Raw genomic sequence first — 21,116 nt, 5'->3', positions numbered from 1 at the left:
GCAATAAAAAAGTGGTAAAACATGAAAATTCTTGCATATAGCCTCTTTAATTACAAAAGCAAAATCAGATGGTTCATCGCGATAGAATATGATAGATTCTCATAGCCAACGATCCTATATTTGCCAATACGGTACGAATATGATCAGATTATTTCCAAATTACAACAAGCAATAAATAGAATAAAAGTGCACTGATCCATGAATATACTGATACACATGCGTTTCATTTCTAACCCAGATCGGTGCGTTTAAACGAGAATGCATGCATTAGCGCCAGTGATACAGATGGACATTGCATAAAGATGTGGAGTGTCAAAACAAAGGTGTATTATAAAAATAAAAAAAGTAAACATTACATTTTATGTTTCATTTCTGATTACAGAACCAGAAAATAATGTCAGATTGTGTGTAGATGTATGATTCTCTCCTGACAGAAACTATCATAGATGAAAGACAAAAGACCAGAAGAAAAATAAAGGAGAGAGGAGCACTTCATAAGATCAGAGCTACGGATAAAGACGGTTCTCCATGTTTCTTAAGAATCTGCTTCTCCTGTTCCTGTAACCCAGCCTCCATCGTGACAACCAACAGGAACACAATCATCCGCGGGAAACCCGAGACATCACGTCGTCGCCCCTCACTCAAACACACTCAGAGCTGTGTTCATTAAGGTGTACCGTCAAGGTCAGACAACCAGATTATCAGCTAATAAACCAGGTAAAACTAATTGTGCTGTGAAACAGAATCTGATTTAGGCTTGTTTGCCTTCACTCAACGGGGGTAAAGTTTCAAACTACAGCTTATTCTATCCGCAGCAAAATACATAAAAGGTATGACCATGACATATGATAAGATGATGAGATTTTCATCTGATTTGTCATAGAAAAATAATTCACAGATACATCATCATTATTTCATTAACAACTGCTTTAGACCACAAATAAATAAAATATGTATTTTACTAATAACATTTAAATATAAAACAAATATAAAAAAATAAAACAAATGTAAATAAACTACACAAATAAATAATAAACTATTAATAATAAATAATTATAATACATTTATCCTACTTATTTTTATTAAAGAGGACAGGGTTCAAAAATAAGGATTTTGTAGCGGCATTTATCTTCTCTTATTTGAGAGTTAATGATTCTTTGAATAAAAATAGAATTGAAACATGGGGATTCGTAAAAAAAAATCCCAGTTCTAATAAAAATATTTTTTTTAATATACAAAAAACTATTTAAATAAACAATATAACTATACAAATACATAATAAACTCCTATGAAATAATTCAATAAAAAATTTTTTTTTTAATTTTTAAATAAACAATACAAATAATTAAAAAACTACCACTAATAATAAATGATTGGAAATGTATTCTACTCATTTCTATTAGAGAAGATCATCTTCCCTTATAATACAACAATAAGGTTGTGAATTTAATTAATTTAGTTTTTCTTAAGTTCATGATTCCCTGAATCAAAATTGAATCAAATAGAACCGAATCATGAGTCATCGTTAAAAGATTCCCAGCTCCAATATTTTGTGTCCAATTCCATCTCAAGAACCCTGTTGTTCAGGAATGCTGACTTCTGTTCAGATCAAGCGATTTTTACTATGATGACATAAACAGGCCTTTATTATAGCCCCTTATCTCCACATGTGCAAACATAACTTGAGAATAATAAGGCTAATAAAACTTTGACTTTGTCCAGCTCCAGCTGAACAACTGTGAACACATTCTATTCACTTCTGTAAGTGAAGACACATGACAGAACTGCTTTTCAGCGCTGTTTGTGATTATGTTTACGACGGTTAAGAAATATCTCTAATATACCTGACCATTTCCCGTTAATTCATGTGGATATTCCAGGAACAAATGCTGCAAAAACCCCTCTTAGATGCCCAGAAAGCAGGATTCTCCACGTCTACATTTTCATTACTACTTGAGTTCTAGGAGAATATAGCTCTAATGTCTATAAGATACCATCAGGAGGTCGGAAAGTCGATACCGCTCACCTTTCTTTACATGTTAAGAGCCCGGTTACATGACACAGAAACACAATCTATACAACAGCGAGGGGGGTCTCTGGAACTGATAACCCTGATAATAGTTTAAATATCCTGAACTCTAGAGCCCTAACACTGGCTACTATTTCACACAGGATGAGTTTTCCTGGATAAAGTGGCTAATTTTGCTACCGTTGACTGATGTTGCTTTAAAAACTGGAATGATTCTATGAAACAGATGCTTCCTCTCGGCCAGATAATGTTGAAGCAGTTTGTGGAAAAATTAAGGACCAGACTAAAGCCCCGTTTCCACCAAAATTACCCGGAACAATTTGTACCAGGACCTTTTTTACAGGAACTTTTCTTCCCCCCAGACCTGCAACTGTCTGCGTTTCGACCGCGATCTAAAGTTCCGAGAAGATTAGGCAAATTAGTCCGGTGATAGGACTGCGCACGACTGTTCCTCCAAGTCAGTGAAGGACATGTCTTACTGCAGTAATCATTTTTGTGTGTACCGATTGAAAGATGGACTATTTAGATGAGACGTTATCTAAACCGATCTGGTGTTTACATGTGATGACTTTCAATCGCAATCATTGTGTCACATGCAGTTTGTCTGCCGCATCAAAAATGTCAACGCTGTTCTCTCCAGCAGCTGGAATGTGTTTACTGTAGCCATAGCAACTCTTAACGGCCACCAGGACTAATACAGTATTATTTATAGCTATTTATTTGTTGTAAAGTGTAATAATCATCTCAGAAAAAAAAAGTTCTGTCAGGCGCAGTTAAAGTAAAAACTGCCTGGGGCAATACACGCTGTGTCATTACTCCAACATTATCTTCATAACTTACGAAATAAAAAGTTTACCCCTCCGAAAAATTTACTTTCCTCTCTTGTCAACATGAGCGTGGCGCGCGCTGTCACGTCATGTAAGGACGCACACTTAAAAGTAATCGGTCAGGTCGTTTACATGGTGAAAAAAAATTAATAACGAGTATGAGATTCAAGCTGTGCTGCTTTTGCTGGTTATCTATAGGTTTACTAAGGTAATTAACAACGACAGAAAAGAGCACTAATATGCAGATTCAGCAGCATGCAGCATATTCAGAAAGCTTGTAAAGCTAGATTTAAAATGACAATGTATATTATTATCAGCTATTACGGACATTGCACGTGAGATGGCTGAGACGAACGTGGCGCGCGCCATCAGACAGAGCGCAAGACTGATATTTACTGAACAAGACTGAACCTCGCAAGACTTTTAAAAATGCCCGTTGAAATAAAATGCTGCTTGATCTATTCTAAACCTATCAGCATGTTCAGCGCCCAAGTCCCGCCCTCGAAAGTTCCTGAACTTTGAAAAAGTACTACCTCGCGAGCAGGGCCGTTTGGAGGGGAAATATTTACCCGGAACTTCATTTAGACCCTGGTTCCTGCGGTCTAAACACACCGAGTACCACCCAAAGTTCCTGGTTCCTGGGTAAAGTTCCTGTGGTGGAAACTGAGCTTTAGAAAAAAAAACAATGTTAAAACATTTTAAAAAAACTACTGTCTGGATTTACTACCTTATTGCATATGCATTTGTAGGAGTTTTCCTTTCAGACGCACATTTATGGGAGGAGAATATTTAAATGAATCATGCAAGGTGATTTACTAAGGTTTGCACCTGTCAATTTACTGGTATTTTACAGCATTTTTAACCAGACGCTAATTTGCACTGCTCTTGCATTGGTCATTATGGCTGTGTCTGTGTTCTTTAATAAGCATGGAGTCAGTAGAACACGTGCTGAACGTTTTATTCCCATCAGCACTTTTATGGAATTGTACTCTCATGCTAATTTGTCCTAGTTTTAGTAAATCTGGCCCTAAATGTCTAGTTCTACTTTTAAACATTAAGTAAAACTCTTCAATAAACCTTAAGTATGAGCAATAGCATCAAAAAGAAGACCAACGGTGTGCTCCACAAGCTCTCTCTCCTGCATGATCTCATTGCTACACAGGTCAGACTGTATTTAGAGGCATTAAAACCTCGGCACAATGTGTTTATTCATCGGATCATGGTCACGTGACTGTGGGAACCTGAAAGACCTTCCGGCCAACAGCCACCAAGAGAAAGTTCCATCACCGGGGAACCAAAAAAAATTCAAGCATCAGAGGAACCGCTGAGATCCTAGTTGTTTTTAAAGGGCTGCCATGATTATGACAATTTGTCTGGAAATAAAATCATCATATAAATAACTGTGTTTAGCTATTCAATTGCATTTAAATACATAAAAATGTAGCAATAATGTAATAATTACATTGTAAAAATTGATTGATGTGATTTAGTTATCACAACATAAAATTCAACATTAGACAATAAGTAATGTGTTGTTTCAACTTAAGTTAATAAGTTAACAAAATAAGTGACTAAAAATTAAGTTTAGTTAACTTCAGTTTAGTTAAGTTGGATATTTAAGTTCTTTCAAATTTTAAGTTTTTATAACTAAAAGAAGCAACATTTTAATTCATTTTTTAGAAATATTGCACATGGCAGAAAGATATATTTTTACATGAAAAATAATGCAAATTTGTGCAAATTTGTGAAGTCTATTTAAATATTATTATTAATTTATTTTTGAAAAAAAGATTTTGGAAGCATATTGTGTAATTGAAGTTGTGTGATAACACATTGAAAAATGCCAAATTGTGCACACAAAATTTTTTTGACGTCCGTGTGTATCATCAAGCCCAAAAGTTTTAATTCGAATTATTATGTGATAGACTGATGACTAGTTTACAGTTGGCTGCCCCAGTTGAGGACCAGCTACATTAGAGTTCATGTAACTTCAGTCACTGTTTTCCAGAAACGCCAGTCATCTTGAACTTGCGGTCTATATTTGTACTTGAGGGGAGGGTCAGATGTGGCCTACTGCTGATCCATAAACACACACTCTCTCTCCCCTGTGGTCAAAGTCACAAGACCCATCCACAAGATCACGTTTCACCAGCAAATGTATAAAGCTAGGAGGAACAGTGCAATTTCTGTTTCAGTGCAATAGTTAGCTTAGCTTCACTAAACAGCTATGAATACTTAAAACTACATTTATATTTGACATGCCTAAAATATAATAAAAAAAGAAATCATTGACAGCCATTTCCTGTTAAAAATGGGACTATTTCAGGAGCAATGCTGCAAAAATATGAAGAAAACTAATTATTATATTATTATATTTTTACAATTAAAAACAATTGAGAACTTCAGTTACACAATTACACGTTTCATGAACCACATTTATCAAAGCAATCATAAAAATCAAGATGGAAAATTCTCTTGCAGTATTTATTATCATTTATTGGTGCACAGCATTACTTGTTTAAACTGACGTGCCCTTGTAATCTTAAATCAAAATAACTTTCCCTCCCTCTTGAGAGAGCATTAGATCGACCAAGAGCAAACCACAACAATTCAACAACCCATCCAATCAGTTCCCAAGAGACAAAATCAAGTCTTTTTTTATTGTTTAATAAGCTATTTCATTTGGATATACAGTATGTCACATGGGGAAGAAAAGACTAACGTAACTTTCGTTTCATGCCCACTTTAAAATCCTAATGCATCCTGGCTCCCAGAAAATGCGTAAAGCCAGCTGATCACATGATTGTTTGCTGTTTCTAATGCTTAGCGTTAAGGATTTTAACAGACTTACCCTAACTATTAATCTTCAGCACATAACTTGTCACTTGTTGTTCCCAAACTGGGAGAGGGGGGAGTTGTGAGTTGATGAAAAGCTAATAATTAATTAAATCATAAACTTGAATTTTTAAAACTAACTTGTATAAAAGTACATTAGAAAAAAAATCTATCTATCTATCTATCTATCTATCTATCTATCTATCTATCTATCTATCTATCTATCTATCTATCTATCTATCTATCTATCTATCTATTAGGGCTGGGACAACGCGTCGATGTCATCGATGACGTCGACGCAAAAAATACGTCGACGCAAAATATGCGCGTCGATTCGTCAGACCCAAAATAAAGATGGTGGCGCCGGAGAGTAGTAGCAACCATAGATATACATAATAAAGTATATTATTTATTATGTATATCTATGGTAGCAACACGAGTGGCTCCTCAGACTTTCAGAAGTGCAAGCCTTGCGGGTTGGCGCGCGGCGCGCACGGAGCAAGCGCTCTTATACACAGGTGCGCATGCACGCGTTTTGTTGTCACGGCTACATAAACAAATTTCTGCACACAGGAAGACAGATGTTTAAATTAAGTTACGGTACCGACATCCAGTTATGGTGTCCCGCCTTTGTTTTACTGTCTATTAAAGTCTGCCGCGTTTAAGTTACGGTGTAGCCTGTGTACTGTCATAGCCTACATGTTTTCATAATGCAGAATATTCACTCAGCGCGCTGTCAGGCAGTCTGGGGCTGCCCACTGCACGAGTGTGTGCACTCGAATGCCGTGACATCGTGAGCTCACAAATACAATCAGTAGTAACAGTTCGCAATTATATCCATATATCCTTGCTTTTCTTGTAAACCCGATAAAATCCATGGCAATGAATGCCATCGGGGATGTTTAATCCACAAGCATTCTGAGAATTATTCCTACTTGTCGTTCACATCAATCTAAAAGTTGTCCTTTTAGGCTATAGGCGATTTTCATTCAAAGATGTAAAAGTAATTGCTATGTAGCCTATTGTATCATTTTTTTGCTAGATAAAAACATTAAAAACATATTGCAATAAATAATTTCTCTGTTTAGCGTATGAATGGGCAATCCGATCCAGTCAGTGCTGTCATTAGAGTGTGATAGCCAAACTTAACCCTTGATTAACCAGCGGCACTATTTGCTATTTATCTTATTCCAATCCCATGCATTTTTACATGATTTGTTATTTGTTCTATTTTTTATATCTTTGCATTATATATGCAAATGTTTACTCATTAGAAATAATCTTATCTTGTTCATATAATTCAGTGTCACCTATCAACCTGTAAGTTTTGCTGCACAGCAATGAAGATACTCTTTACAAGACGTATTGTGTCCTTAATAATGGCATCAGAATGCAGCCAAAGCACATGATGGTAATAAGAAGATGGCTATAATTAATTGTAAATCATCCAAAATAAATGCCATGATCATTACATTTTATACAGGTGTTACTATATTGATTTTGTAAAAGGTGATCAGCAACCAAATATTGATAATATGGAAGTTACTGCCTTTTGCCTTGGCATGACTCCACATTTTTTGCAGACAATACAAAGGCAGAGTGCAGTAACTTCAAAATAGTGTGTGTGTGTGTGTGTGTGTGTGTGTGTGTGTGTGTGTGTGTGTGTGTATTGTTATGATTTTATTGAATGCATTGTTCTTGTATAGTCTTTTACTTTGGAATTTTAAGAGCAATAAACATATATTGCAATGTTAATGAATTAGTTTTTTTCATTCAGATAATTAAATCAACATGTATAAATTGCTATTAGGCAATTAATGGGGAGATAATCGGTAATCGAATCGAATCGTAACCGAATCGGACAGGAAAAATTAATCGTTAGATTAATCGATGCACCGAAAAAATAATCGCTAGATTAATCGTTTAAAAAATAATCGTTTATCCCAGCCCTACTATCTATCTATCTATCTATCTATCTATCTATCTATCTATCTATCTATCTATCTATCTATCTATCTATCTATCTATCTATCTATGGATGAGCTAGTAATTTTGTAGTCAAAATGCAGTTTGCTTTATTCACAAATAAAACAACACCCGTTTATGAAAATGCAAGATTTAAAAATAAAATAATAGCAATAAAGGAAAAATTCACCCGGAAATTACTATGAATATTATAATACTGTCATGGTATATTTAGAGGCTGTTTACGCAACACCGTTTTCTGCTAAAACTGAAAAGAAAAAAAGTACGCATTTTGGCCATTAAATTACAAGACAATGACGTTTTGGGGGCCTGAAAACAAACTTTTGAAAAGGGTTTCAAGGTGCAATGTTTTGAAAATGACACTGTTATCGTCTAATAAAACCGTGTAAGCTACAAAGACGTGAATTTGTGAAAATGGTGACGTCATGCGCATGTGTTTCTTTAAACACACAAAATGTACTTTTGTATTCAAGTGATGTCGCCAAATACTGCCCTGGCAGCAGAATAAAGTGTTTTTATTCGTTTTCAAGGATACATGTGAACGGGAATCCTTTTGACAACATTGTCGTCATATTAGCAAAGCTTTTCAAAAATGCTAAGGAAACACTTTTCTGATTTTACACTGCTGTCAGGTAAACATACCCTTAGGCCGCGTGTCCACCAAAGCGTTTTTTCACGCTGCTGGCTGGCGTTTTCAATTGTTTTCAATGAAAGCGCCGCGTTTTTAGAACGCCTGGAGCGCACCGAGGCGCTGAGCGAGTATTTCACGCTCACGCGCTGAGCGCTCAGCGTTTTTTACTGGTCGCCGAGAGTTGAAGAATGTTCAACTTTGAGTAAAACGCAGCGCTCATCACTGTCACTTTTCACCCAGCCGTCCAATCACAGTGGAGGAGGGGCGGGACAAATACAACACAGACCAACTTCCACATTCTGCGTGTCGTCATCAGATGACAACAAGCTAATAATAACGGAATAAAATGATTTAAAACAAAAGCCAGAGCAAATAGTTTACATTGTATCTGCAATTTTATATAGAATCAATACAGGAACAAACTACCTGTGAAATTAGAAAGACTTCCGCGGATTTTCCGTATCATAACAACAAGCAGAGTCTCAACTGAGGAGAAAAAAAACGCTGCCTGCCAAAACGTTCTCAAGCGCTCACAGCGAGGAGTTTTCAGCTGACTAAAAACGCTTTGGTGGACACGCGGCCTTAGGCATCAGAATATTATAGAAACTACACTCTAAAAAATGCTGGGTTGTTTTAACCCAATGTTGGGTCAAATACGGACTAACCCAGCAATTGGGTTGTTTTAACCCAGCGATTGGGTTGTTTTAATCCTGCAGTTGGGTTAAATATTTGCTAAAGACAACCCAATCACTGGGTTAGTCCATATTTGACCCAGCGATTGGGTTGTTTTTTACTCAGAATTTTTAAGAGTGTAGGGGCCAATAAGCAACCACTTACCGTTGCAATGCCCTAGCATCGTGGTGTCAGTTTTGCAAAAGCATTTTCTTCAGAACACGTTAAAATCTAGTAGAATATCAGCAATTAGCACAGGCACCGGGCAAAACCGCGTTTTATTAACATACCACCAATAAGGTCCGAAAGATGCTGGATTACTTCCAGACACTTTCAAACATGACTCAGACACACATTTGAAAAGACAGTCTGTTTTATCCATGATGATGTGGAAACACATCAAAGCTGTGCCGGGAAAAACAAAAAGTCAGAGAAAGTGAGCTTTAAAAACAGCCAAAATAAATGGAGCCAGCTTTCTGAATGCCGACAAGAACAAAAGAAGGTGATAGAGTGTCTACCACGTAAAGGTCAGACAGGATTTAAGCATGAACCCGTCTTTTCACCCGGTGAGGAGCTGCATTGCAGAGAGAGCAGCTGCGGGTGGCAGGCCTCGATAAGGCCGTGTGTGAGAGTCTGATAGAGCTGCATGCTGGTGTACGGCTATCTGCTTCCACACAGACCTGTGAAGGTTGTTGCCTCAGTGACGGACATTAGAGAAGGATGCAGGATCCATTTGAGAGAGATGAGAGCTTTCACCGCACCGACTGACACAGATATGTCTACAAACAGCCTAATGTGCCAATAAACCACTAACACAAGTCCAGTAGTTTCCTCTCAATGTACATTTCCTGAACAGAAGTAAGAGACGACGACATATTCAAAACTCGCATTGCTTAAGGTGACATGCCATGTACGCTAGAGCTGCATGATTAATATTTAAACGATTGTACCGCATTTTATTGACATACCACCAATAAGGTCAGAAAGATGCTGGATTACTTCCAGCAGTACTGATAAAAAGTTATAGTTTGGATATAAGCACTAAGACCTAATCAAAACAGAGCAGATCCCCTTTTGAAAGTAACTTGGGGCTTCATGTAAGGAATCATTACGACACTACACTGAAAAAAAAAGTGTGTTGGCTTTACATGATTTAGTCATGTACATAGGTTCCACATGAATCAATTAAGTTAAACAAACATAATTTGTTCACATAATTTCATCATGGAATGAAGTCATTTTTATGTAACCCAATTGAGTAGTCTCAAAATTATTTTAATATGGTTTCCTAACAACAGTGGTGTGCACAGGGGGGGTTGAGACCCTGCATCTTTTGTGGTCACCTGACTGATTTATAAGACTGTAACTAGCTTTCATTCTGTTAGTCAGCAATAGCACATAATGAACATGTCAAGTGCTATGAAATACTCTTTAATGACATGTGCTATCTCAGTCCACAGCCTAAGCAATCGCTCCGCTCTTCTCCACTATGGTAACCCAGTATAATTTAAAGGATTCTATTTATTCCAATATAATTAATCATTACTAAACAATATGAAGTCTCCCCTTATCTAATTTTGCCCAAAAAACACATAAAATAACACTTAAGCCTAGTTCACACTGCCCGATTTTTGCCCCGATTTTGAGTCGCCGACAGGTTTTGTGAAATCGCCGACAAATGCCCGAGATCATAGGTAAATGGGTGCTTGTGCACGCGAGTGATCATCACGCAGTGTGAATGATCAAAGATGCGATCAGCGAGAATCGCAGACGAGTCGCCGACGCCGGTGAGATATTTGGCATGCTAAATATCTGGACCGTTCAGCGATTGAAACTGAAAAGCTGTGTGAACTGAAAAACTACAAACAGTGCTAATATACACACACAATGTGGTGTAATACTACAAAAAAAGTTATAATAATAACCTTTTTCTCCAACCAAAATTCCAGATGGCCAGAAAGTGATTCATCTTTTATAAATCGTTAAAATATTAATGTCTGTAATGCTGTGACCATAGAGAATGTTGTGCAGACTGTAAGTATTTAAAATGTTTAACTTTTTTAAATTTTTGATGTTTAATATGAAAAAATAGCGCTCATAAACGGGAGTCAATGGCATTCTCAAGTGAAACAACTTGAGGCTTGGACCCAGAAACGAGTTAACAAGCGGATACTGTTATTATTTTGGCATTACTACCTGTAGCACTAACAGGCTAGTTCAAATACGCCAAATGAATGTCCTCGTTGTGGAGTGGAAGGACAGATCTGCTCGAGTGTGTCCCATCAGCAGGCCAGTGAAGTTTTGTTGATTTCGCAACCTCTGGCCCTCTGGCAAACAGGACAGTCTCAGTGGAAAAACATGGACAAGGTCAGGACACCGAACAGCTCGACTCCACGCCGTGACCCAACGCATAATTACTAAAACGTCATTTACAAAAAAATGCTCCTATATTTCGAAAATCTGCAATTACAGGGAATATACAACATTCTGTTCATTGATGACCTATGAGGGTCAATCTGTAACTGACCACAACAACAGTGTCATTATAAACTTCTCCAGAGCACACTGTCATTCTAGCTGGGTTCATTCTGAATCATTGGTAAATCGTGATCTCTATTTGAAACAAAAAAAATGAGATTCTCAATTTACCAGAATAATGAACTTTTAATATACACTATACCGTTCAAAGGTTAATGTCCTAAGAAGAGTTCAACATTTCAATTTGAAAATACAAGTAAAAAACACAGTAAAAATAGCAATATTGTGAAATATTATTACAATTTTAAAAAAGTGTTTTCTATTTGAATTTTAAAATGTAATTTTAATTGTTGATCTTATTATCAAAGCTGAATTTTCAGCATCATTACTCCAGTCTTCACTGTCACATGATCCTTCAGAAATCATTCTAATAGGCTGATTTTCTGCTCAAGAAACATTTATTATTATCAATGTTGAAAACAGTTGTGCTGTTTAATTTTTCATGGAAACCATGACACCTTTTTTATTTGATGAGTAAAAAAAGTTAAAACTAACACCATTTATTTGAATTAGAAACCTTCAGTAACATTAGAAATGTCTCACTTGTGATCAATTTCATATGGAAGCTTGTATTCACCACTGAATACAAAAAGAAAAATTGTCTATTTGACTTGCAAATCGCAAATGTCACAATTCTGAGGAGAAAAGTTAGAATTGTGCGACCATGACCTTACCTTTGTATTGTTTTATTCTGTGGCAGAAACAAGCCTCCATAATTCAATGCATACTTCCTGAATAAAAGTAACAATTTCTTAAAATAAAATAAAATATTAATCCTAAACTTTTGAATGTGAATGGTAGTACTAACATATAAAAGTGTCAAGCAGCAATCTTGCTGTGGAGTGGAAGGACAGATCTGCTCGAGCGTGTCCCATCAGGAGGCCAGTGCAGATATATCATTTATTTCGCAACCTCTGGCCCTCTGGCAAACAGGACAGTCTCAGTGGAAAAACATGGACAAGGTCAGGACACCGAACAGCTCGACTCCACGCCGTGACCCAACGCATAATTACTAAAACGTCATTTACAAAAAAATGCTCCTACATTTAAAAAATCTGCAATTACAGGGAATATACAACAGTTCTGTTCATTGATGACCTATGAGGGTCAATCTGTAACTGACCACAACAACAGTGTCATTATAAACTTCTCCAGAGCACACTGTCATTCTAGCTGGGTTCATTAAAGGGGGCTAATGCTATTTCATGCATTCTGACTTATTTACACTGTTAAAGAGTTGGGATTCTCATGGCTAAAATTTAAAAAACAAGTTGGACATATGGCGGAGTATTTCTGTGCCAAATGCACTCCATCAGTATTCAAATAAGTTCCGTAAAGTTTTTTTTTTTTTCGAGTATAGAGACAGAGCGTATTTCAGAAACGTCAAACAATCCAAATAAAAATTAGGGCTGTTTCGAATGCCATTTTTTGAGCTTCGAAGCTTAGGTGGCAATCAATATCGAATATTCGAAGCTTCGGTGGGTGGGGCTAAATATATAATAATAGTGTCGGTTTGCATTTGTATTATCTTTCACGACTTCACGTTTCACTCTTCGGCATCGTAAATGTGTTGCGGCAGACCCAGTGGAGTGCAGTGTTGCATTTGGTGCAATATGATCAGGTGGCACACATTCTTTAAATATTAATAAACATTTAATAATCTTTTAAATAGAACAGTTTCCGGTACGCATTACACGGGCAGGTTTATGCTCCAAAAACGGACAGTGCACAAGTGATACAAAACACAAGTCTGTTAAGAGCAAGAACTTTAATAAGGTATTAATAACGAACCTTTCTTTAAAACAAATGAATCCCAAAACAGAAATTAAATTAGTAACACACAGTGATTTCAATGAACTGTAATAAATAAAGAACATGGTAGCATGCTTATAAACAGTTGAATAAGAATAAATGAATTGTTTTTAAAATGACACAAAATGTAATATATATTACAATTAGTTTTATTTTATATAAGGGATTTATTTTGTCTTATTCTGACTTTTTGTTAATTTAAATCTTTAAAATGCGCGATGCTTTTATTGAAAGCATGTTGCGGTGTTTTTTTTAAATTTATTATTATTATTTCAAGCATGAGTGAGAATGAGTCCGCGACGGAAGTAACGTGTTGAAAAAAAAAAAAAACGAATATTCGAATCTCAAAACTGAAAATCGAATGCCACCTCACCGAACGAATATTCGAATATTCGATTATTCTAGTACAGCCCTAATAAAAATTGACTTTTTATTGCGTGACGCTGCCTCCTTGTTATGTCGGACTTATTATAAAAAACAGAACAATGTCTAAAAGCTAAAAACACAGAATTAAGTTTTTTATAAACGAGCGTTTAAGGAGACAAAAGTGGACACAGGCAATAAGATGTGAAGCTTTAGCAGGAAGAATGGGTCAATTTTGGGTCTCAGTATGCCTACGTGTGCAGTAAACATTTGGTCAAATATACAAATGTCAGTTTTACGCTATATTTTCTGTCGCTGATTACTTCCCCCTCCAGTGGGCGTATTTCTTAGTGTAATCTCACGTCACGCTCTGTCTTATTCACTTTTAAGTCTTTAAATGCTTGTTTTTGGGGTCAGCAGCTTATAAACACTTGGGTTTTTTAGCTTGTTTTGTGGGCGTAGGCATTGTGGGCATAGCTTTCAGATTATGACGCATGTCGCTCTGTCTCTATGGCCCTGTATGATGTCATAAAGGGAGGAATTCCTTGTATGGGCAATAGGGATGCGCGGCATACCGGTACTGGAAAAACACCGGTATATATTTCATTTCAGATGGTACGATATAATGATTTTGTACATTTCAGTATATGCTGCTGTTCCGAAGTTCACTTCTAGATGGCAGTGCGCTACCCAAACTGACGTGAAACTGGCAAATGTGAAAACAACATAGACGAACAAAATGGATAAAGGCAGTTGAATTCTCACTCAAGATGCCAAAAAAGAATTAATAAAGTGGAGTAGAAGTGAAATTTGTAATTACTTTGCTTAAAAAACTGATAAAGAACCATCAAACATTACCAAGCATCTGTCACTAACTTCCAGACTTAAGAGATCATCAGGTGAGTGCATCATTCAAACCATCTAATTTAGACATTTATTTTCTTTCTTATGTAGACGCTGTAATCTGATGGAAATTAGCGATTGTAAAATAGTGGTAGGTGAGAGTGTAGCTAGACAGCATAGGATGTTGGTGTGTAAGATGACTGGAAGAGTGTAAAAGGAAGAGTGCTGTGTGGTTTTCAGGGAGGAGTTGAGAGAGACAAGCTTTAGGTAGTCAAGAAGGGCTTCCAGATGACTGGACTACTACAGCCAAAGTGATCAGGGAGACAGGTAGAAAGGTGCTAGGTGTGTCATCTGGAAGGAGGAAAGAAGACAAGGAGACTTGGTGGTGGAATGAGGAAGTCCAGAAGAGTATCCAGAGGAAGAGGTTAGCTAGGAAGAAGTGGGACAGTGAGATGATCGAGGAAAGTAGACAGGAATATAGGGTGATGCAGCGTGAGGTTAAGATCAAGGTGGCAAAGGCCAAACAGAAAGCGTATGAGGACATGTATGCAATGTTAGATAGAAAAGAAGGTGAGAGGAATGTGTATCGGTTGGTGAGGCAGAGGGATAGAGATGGAAAGGATGTGCAGCAGGTTAGAGTGATTAAAAATAGAGATGGAAATGTGTTGACAGGTGACAGGAGGGTGAGGGAATGATGGAAGGAGTACTTTGAGGAACTGATGAATGAGTTAAATGACAGGGAGAGAAGAGTTGTAGAGGCAAATATTGTTGACCAGGAATATAGAAAGTATTAGCAAGGGTGAAGTTGGGAGAGCTTTGAAGAGGATGAAAAGAGGAAAGGCAGTTGGTCCTGATGACATACCAGTGGAGGTATGGAAGTGTCTAGGAGAAATGGCAGTACAGTTTTGGTGCCAATTTTTAAGAACAAGAGAGATGTACAGAGTTGTGGAAACTACAGCGGTATTAAGCTGATGAGCCATACAATGAAGATGTAGGAAAGAGTAGTGGAAGCAAGGCTAAGGTGAGAAGTGGACATTTGTGAGCAGCAGTATGGTTTCAGTAGAAGGTAGAAGTATGTTAGAGTGGTCCAGGATATGTATGCGAGGACAGTGGTAAGGTGTGCCATAGGTGAGACAAGAGGACTTCACGGTGAAGGTGGGACTGCATCAAGGATCGGCTCTGAGCCCCCTGTTGTTTGCGGTGGTGATGGACAGGCTGACGGATGAGGTCAGACAGGAATCTCCATGGACTATGATGTTTGCGGATGACATTGTGATCTGTAGTGAGAGCAGGGAGCAGGTGGAGGAAAGTCTAGAGAGGTGGAGGTTTCCTCTGAAGAGAAGAGGAATGAAGGTTAGTCGCAGCAAGACGTGTGTGAATGAGAGGGAACCAAGTGGAACAGTGAGGTTACAGGGAGAAGAGGTAAAGAAGGTGCAGGACTTTAAGTACTTGGGGTCAACAGTCCAGAGCAATGGGGAGTGTGGAAAAGAGGTGAAGAAGCGTGTGCAGGCAGGTGGGAATGGGTGGAGAAAAGTTTCAGGTTTATTGTGTGATAAAAGAGTACCAGCAAGAATGAAAGGAAAGGTGTCCATGACAGTAGTGAGACCAGCTATGTTGTATAGTTTGGAGACCGTTGCACTGAGGAAAAGACCGGAGGAAGAGCTGGAGGTAGCAGAGCTGTAGATGTGGAGCTTCTCTTTGGGAGTGACGAGGATGGATAGGATCAAGAATTAGTACATCAGAGGAACAGCATGTGAGATGTTTTGGAGACAAAGTTAGAGAGGCCAGGTTGAGATGGTTTGGACATGTTCAGAGGAGGGAGAGTGAATATATCGGTAAAAGGATGCTGAGGTTAGAGCTGCCAGGCAGGAGGTCAGACTAAAGAGGAGGTTTATGGGTGTAGTGAAGGTAGTTGGTCTGAGAGAAGAGGATACAGAGGATAGGGCTAGATGGAGGCAGATGATTCGCTGTGGTGACCCCTGAAGGGAACAGCCGAAAGAAGAAGAAGATTTTCTTTTAACACTGATCAACGCACAAACATAACATAAGATTGAATATCACAAAATTTCCAGCATTCGTTTCAACCAATGACATTTAGATCTCATAATATTTGCACGCGTACTACTGCACTATTTACATTCGCGTTAGACATAACCGACTGTGTTTATGTGAATACTCAATAAAGATGGACATTTTTACATAATTTTGTGTATTTGACTGTTCAGGGAAACTTAATTTGGAATGTGCAAGCTCTAAGTTACAGGCTTGTGTGTGCGCCGTTGGTATGAGCTCCTATCCCATATACAGTTATTACGAAATGCTATAAAATCGCTTCCATGATCAAATTTGATTTCCGTTAGCCATCCCGAAACGATTTCTTTTGAAGCCAGATGCAATTTGCTAATTTCGAGAGATTTTTTCTGAAATTATCTCTCACAAGAAAGTTTTCAAATGACTGATTTGATGTGATAATCTTTGTTGATTAATTTACTAATAATCATTTGTAGTAATTTCCCACTTTATAAACTAATAACTTCCATAATTCTACTCGTTCTCGTGCTATATACCCGCGCAAATATCACACCGTGTGGTATCGATTTAAAATCGGTACTTCGGTATTCGAAGCCAAAATTGTGGTATCTAGCCATCCCTAATGGGCACTTTTCCCAGATGAGTAAGTACATATAATGCACGTTCAAGTGCATGAACGTTCATTGAATCAAAAGTTATTCTGGGATGATTGCCATAACGTATTGTGTGTGTGTGTGCGTGTGTGCTCGTGACTCTTTAGCTCCACCCACTGCAGACCTCCATGAGTTTGGCTGTTTTCGGAAAGAATGAGTACAGCATATCTGTCTTTTATAAATATAATAAAACTAAAGACTCTTCTCAGATATGCAATACCACTCTATAGGTACTAAAGTTTAACATGAGATTGGCAGAAACTGTGTTGTGTGCACCCTTTTAAATTAAAAGCTCATACTCAAGACCAACATCACACAAATCATGTGACAAAAGAGCTTCTTTATACTGTGAACCTTTCCCAAACCATCCGGTGACCTGAGCAGGTGTGCAAGTCAGATCAAACAGGCAATCAAGCCTCTTATGACTTAAGCTGTTTTACTATTAAAGGAATATCCTGGGGTCAACACAAGTTAAGCTGTGTCATAGTGCTGATTAGCACAGGAAATAATCCCAAATTGTGCCACAGTTCGTAAAACATACAAAAATTGTATTTTAATGAACTTATTATAAAGTCAAAGTATGTTGACATGACAATATTTTTCAACTCCTGTAATGACTTTCTAAACTGGTAAACCCAGAAACATTTGCAAACACATGACACATGCAAAGATTACAAAAAATGCTAAGCAAAGATTCACATCTATACCAAGAAGTAATCCCACTGCTAAAAACAGAATTTAGTCAACGTTACAGCTCAGACAACACTTTGTGAGAAATAAGCACTTTACAGTTATAACATTACAATTCATGCCACATTCAACAGAAAACAAAGCATTTCACATATAAAGTAACTTATTAAATATAACGTTACTGCTCGCATAAATTACACCTATATAACAGTAAATTCAAAAAAGCATAGCATTTTAAGCTTAATATCTACACATAGTCTAAATATTATTGTTGTTAATTATGTCAAATATTATTTTGTCAATAATAAGAACCATTTGAATAACTATTGTTTATTTAAAAAAATAATAATTCATATTATAGTCAAAATTGGAAAATCAGTCAACTATCGGTTGTTATAATAAATAGATTTATCTTGAGAGCAGGAATTGTTGTTCAAAACTTAAAGATCTACAAGTGGGGTAAATAAACAAAACTAACTGAAAAGGCCAATTCAAGGTCACGCCCCCTCGCTAAAGACGTCACATCATGTAGCCAACACTTATTAGCATCTCTATTTAAGAGCATAAACGCTCTAAACCGGTAACTTACTATGCAATCACTCATTAGCTACTCTAATTGTTCCTTGGGAATATTTTTATGTGATTAAGAATATTTATAATTATATAAACGCCTATAAATGTATCTGTACTGACAGGCTGCTGTGTAGCTGACATTAGCCACGTTTGTTTACATTCTAATAATCACTCACCTGTCCACAATCTGCTGCATCACAACCGCTTCATCTTCAGCCATATTTACATGAGTCCACACGCTTGATTACTGACTAAAAAACTAAACTATGACAGTAGTTTAATAATTTAATAACAGATTTAATCGTCAGGCCGCAGCGAATCTCAACGCCGTGTTAAACACGCATATGCACACCTCACTGACATCAAGAAACCGCTGGAATCCGATTATAAAGCATTTAAATGAATTATTACAAACTCATCTATTAATGAATATTCATAAATGTCTGTATTTCCAGAAACACGCAGTGACTCCATTGACTGCGCGTGAGAAAACGCGAGCGGACGCAACAGCGCGCGTGTGCGAGCGTTAACTTCACTTCTCGCGAGGCAACAGATGCACCATGGGACGTGTAGTCTTCCTGACATGTTGCCAAAAATATAAAAATTTATGTTCTCGCAGAGGCAGGCAGCCCAGAGCAAGAGGGACTACGCCTGCTGGAGCAACATGAAGATACATATTTGGCTTCAGAATACCTCGTACTGTGGTAAGGAGAGTCAGCATATTTCAGGACAATTTATATATGATTAGATTGAATATTTTATTTAACATGGCAGAGCATCCAAAAAGAATTTGTTTTGTGAGAGCTTAATTCTTTTCATATAGCATATGGTTATGAAATTATAAAGTGTTTATTGCTGAGGTGTTTTGATCCTTTCTTTCTTTCATCTTCTTTTTTTTTTTGAGTCCATGATTACAAGTGAGACTTGAATTGACACAAGCATTATCTGTATTATAAATTAACTTATTTATTAGAGCTGTAATTTTAGTTAATAGGCTATTTCATAAATGCATTTCCATTGTGACAGGGGTGAATATGGAGCCAGAGATTTGCATGCTTTTATTGTGTTTATTTTGAAATGATCTCAATGTTTTATATGAAAGGCTACAATCTTACACTGATTGCACCTCAAACATGACAATGTGAAATGCTTTGTGAATGCATTAAACTGTGTTCTTTCATCACTGTTTTTTTTTTGTTTGTTTTTTTGCATGTAGCCTAAACATATTCAGTGTCACAAAATCTGTCTTAATGTTGGGTTATAAAATGGATAAGTGTGGTCTTGGCTTCTTTTTGTTCTATACAGCATTCCAGCCATGATAAAATCCACTATATAGGAACAGCTATGATGCAAATCACAATGCGCAGCTACCATATCAGAATTTTGTTGTTGTTGTTGTGGTTTAGTAACATTATTATGTCAAGTAATAAGCATACGTGTCCTTCTTCATGAATTATTTATAAAATATGTATATATTGAAATTGTGTCTTAAATATGTTAATATTTAGTAGCTGCTTTGAAAGCCAAGCACTCTGGACCATAATGTATTTGGACTAGGGTTGATAAATAGCCTAGGCCTACTGTTATTTGCATGTTATAATGTAAGCTTTGCAACGTCATAGGGTGAGTTCGATGGCTGTAGTGACCGAAAAACTACAATTCCCATAATCCCGCAGTGCTTTAGCCATGCGCCGCAGTCAATCAGCTGTTGAGGCGACTGCAGAAGGGCAGCTCATCTGTCATATCAAAACCCAGGCGAGACAAACAGAAATAGTCTTATTTACAGAATCCCAAAAGGTGAACGATAAGGTAAAGTCTGATTCGTGTACGGCAAGAAATATAGGCAAGCAAAACAGAAACATATCAATCCGTCAGATGCATGTTATGTGTTTAATATTAGCTACTATGAGTTGGGTGCGCGGATTAAAGTGCAGGATTTGATTCCAATGACCCGGTGCATTTTACAAATGCATTATAATATACATGCATGTGCCGTGACGGTCATATTTACTGTCATTTAGCTGGTCAGCGCGAGCTCTGATGTGGTGATTTCTATTATGACCTTGAATATGCAGCTCTAATGCAGTGAAACGAGGATTAACGGACGGAATATTTGGCAGAAACGCTCTTCATCTTGTTACGATCGTCTATTCTGATTAAAATTTGATCAAAGGCTGAGTTCATAAATCCATCAGGCTCGCTGAATCTGTCGCATTCTCGGCCTGCTTTTCATGGGAATATATTTGGCATCGTAGAAACCCTCAAGAGGTATGTTGAAATTGATGCACTTTTCCATACGGTTGAATAAAATCCCTTTTAATTCGATGTGTTTTGCTTATTATAGCATATATAGAAATGATATAGGCTTACCCTTCGCAACATAGGTAACGAGACATAGCCTACTTGAAGGGTGCTGAATAGAGATATGTTTCGGATATGTCACATGAACTTTAATACAGCCAGGAAAACCATCCAGGGCTGTTATTTGGGATTTCTGTTGCGTATGTTTTGTGCAGCATTGCTGGGTGTAACCCAAGATCCTGCAGCAAATATAACCTAGTTGCTGAGCTGTGCCATGTACTGTTGTATACCATCCAAGCCAAAATGTCTGAACATATACATGTTGCAAACTT

General features: G+C 37.2%; 2 protein-coding genes across 7 annotated transcripts in view; one reads left to right on the top strand and one right to left on the bottom strand.

Moving 5' to 3' along the window:
* marchf5 (membrane-associated ring finger (C3HC4) 5) overlaps nucleotides 1-19,012 on the bottom strand; it is a 36,995-nt gene extending 17,983 nt beyond the window's left edge. The window contains exon 1 of the mRNA XM_067420833.1: nucleotides 18,660-19,012. Within this exon, the coding sequence (XP_067276934.1) occupies nucleotides 18,660-18,703 (44 nt within the window). The 5' untranslated portion in view covers nucleotides 18,704-19,012. The remainder of the gene's footprint in view (nucleotides 1-18,659) is intronic.
* Nucleotides 19,013-19,057: 45 nt separating this feature from the next.
* cpeb3 (cytoplasmic polyadenylation element binding protein 3) overlaps nucleotides 19,058-21,116 on the top strand; it is a 42,778-nt gene continuing 40,719 nt past the window's right edge. For 3 of the 6 annotated variants that reach the window (XM_067420830.1, XM_067420829.1, XM_067420827.1), the window contains exon 1: nucleotides 19,059-19,187. In XM_067420830.1, the coding sequence (XP_067276931.1) occupies nucleotides 19,091-19,187 (97 nt within the window). In that variant the 5' untranslated portion in view covers nucleotides 19,059-19,090. Of the gene's footprint in view, nucleotides 19,188-20,158; nucleotides 20,293-20,350; nucleotides 20,752-21,116 lie in introns of those variants that run through there. The other 3 variants (XM_067420828.1, XM_067420831.1, XM_067420832.1) reach the window with 3 other exon arrangements.

Source organism: Pseudorasbora parva, chromosome 17 (assembly GCF_024679245.1).
Source record: "Pseudorasbora parva isolate DD20220531a chromosome 17, ASM2467924v1, whole genome shotgun sequence".
In the NCBI taxonomy this organism is placed as follows: Eukaryota; Metazoa; Chordata; class Actinopteri; order Cypriniformes; family Gobionidae; genus Pseudorasbora; species Pseudorasbora parva.
Note: the sequence above shows the minus strand (reverse complement) of the source record. Positions and strands in the feature narration are given on the sequence as shown.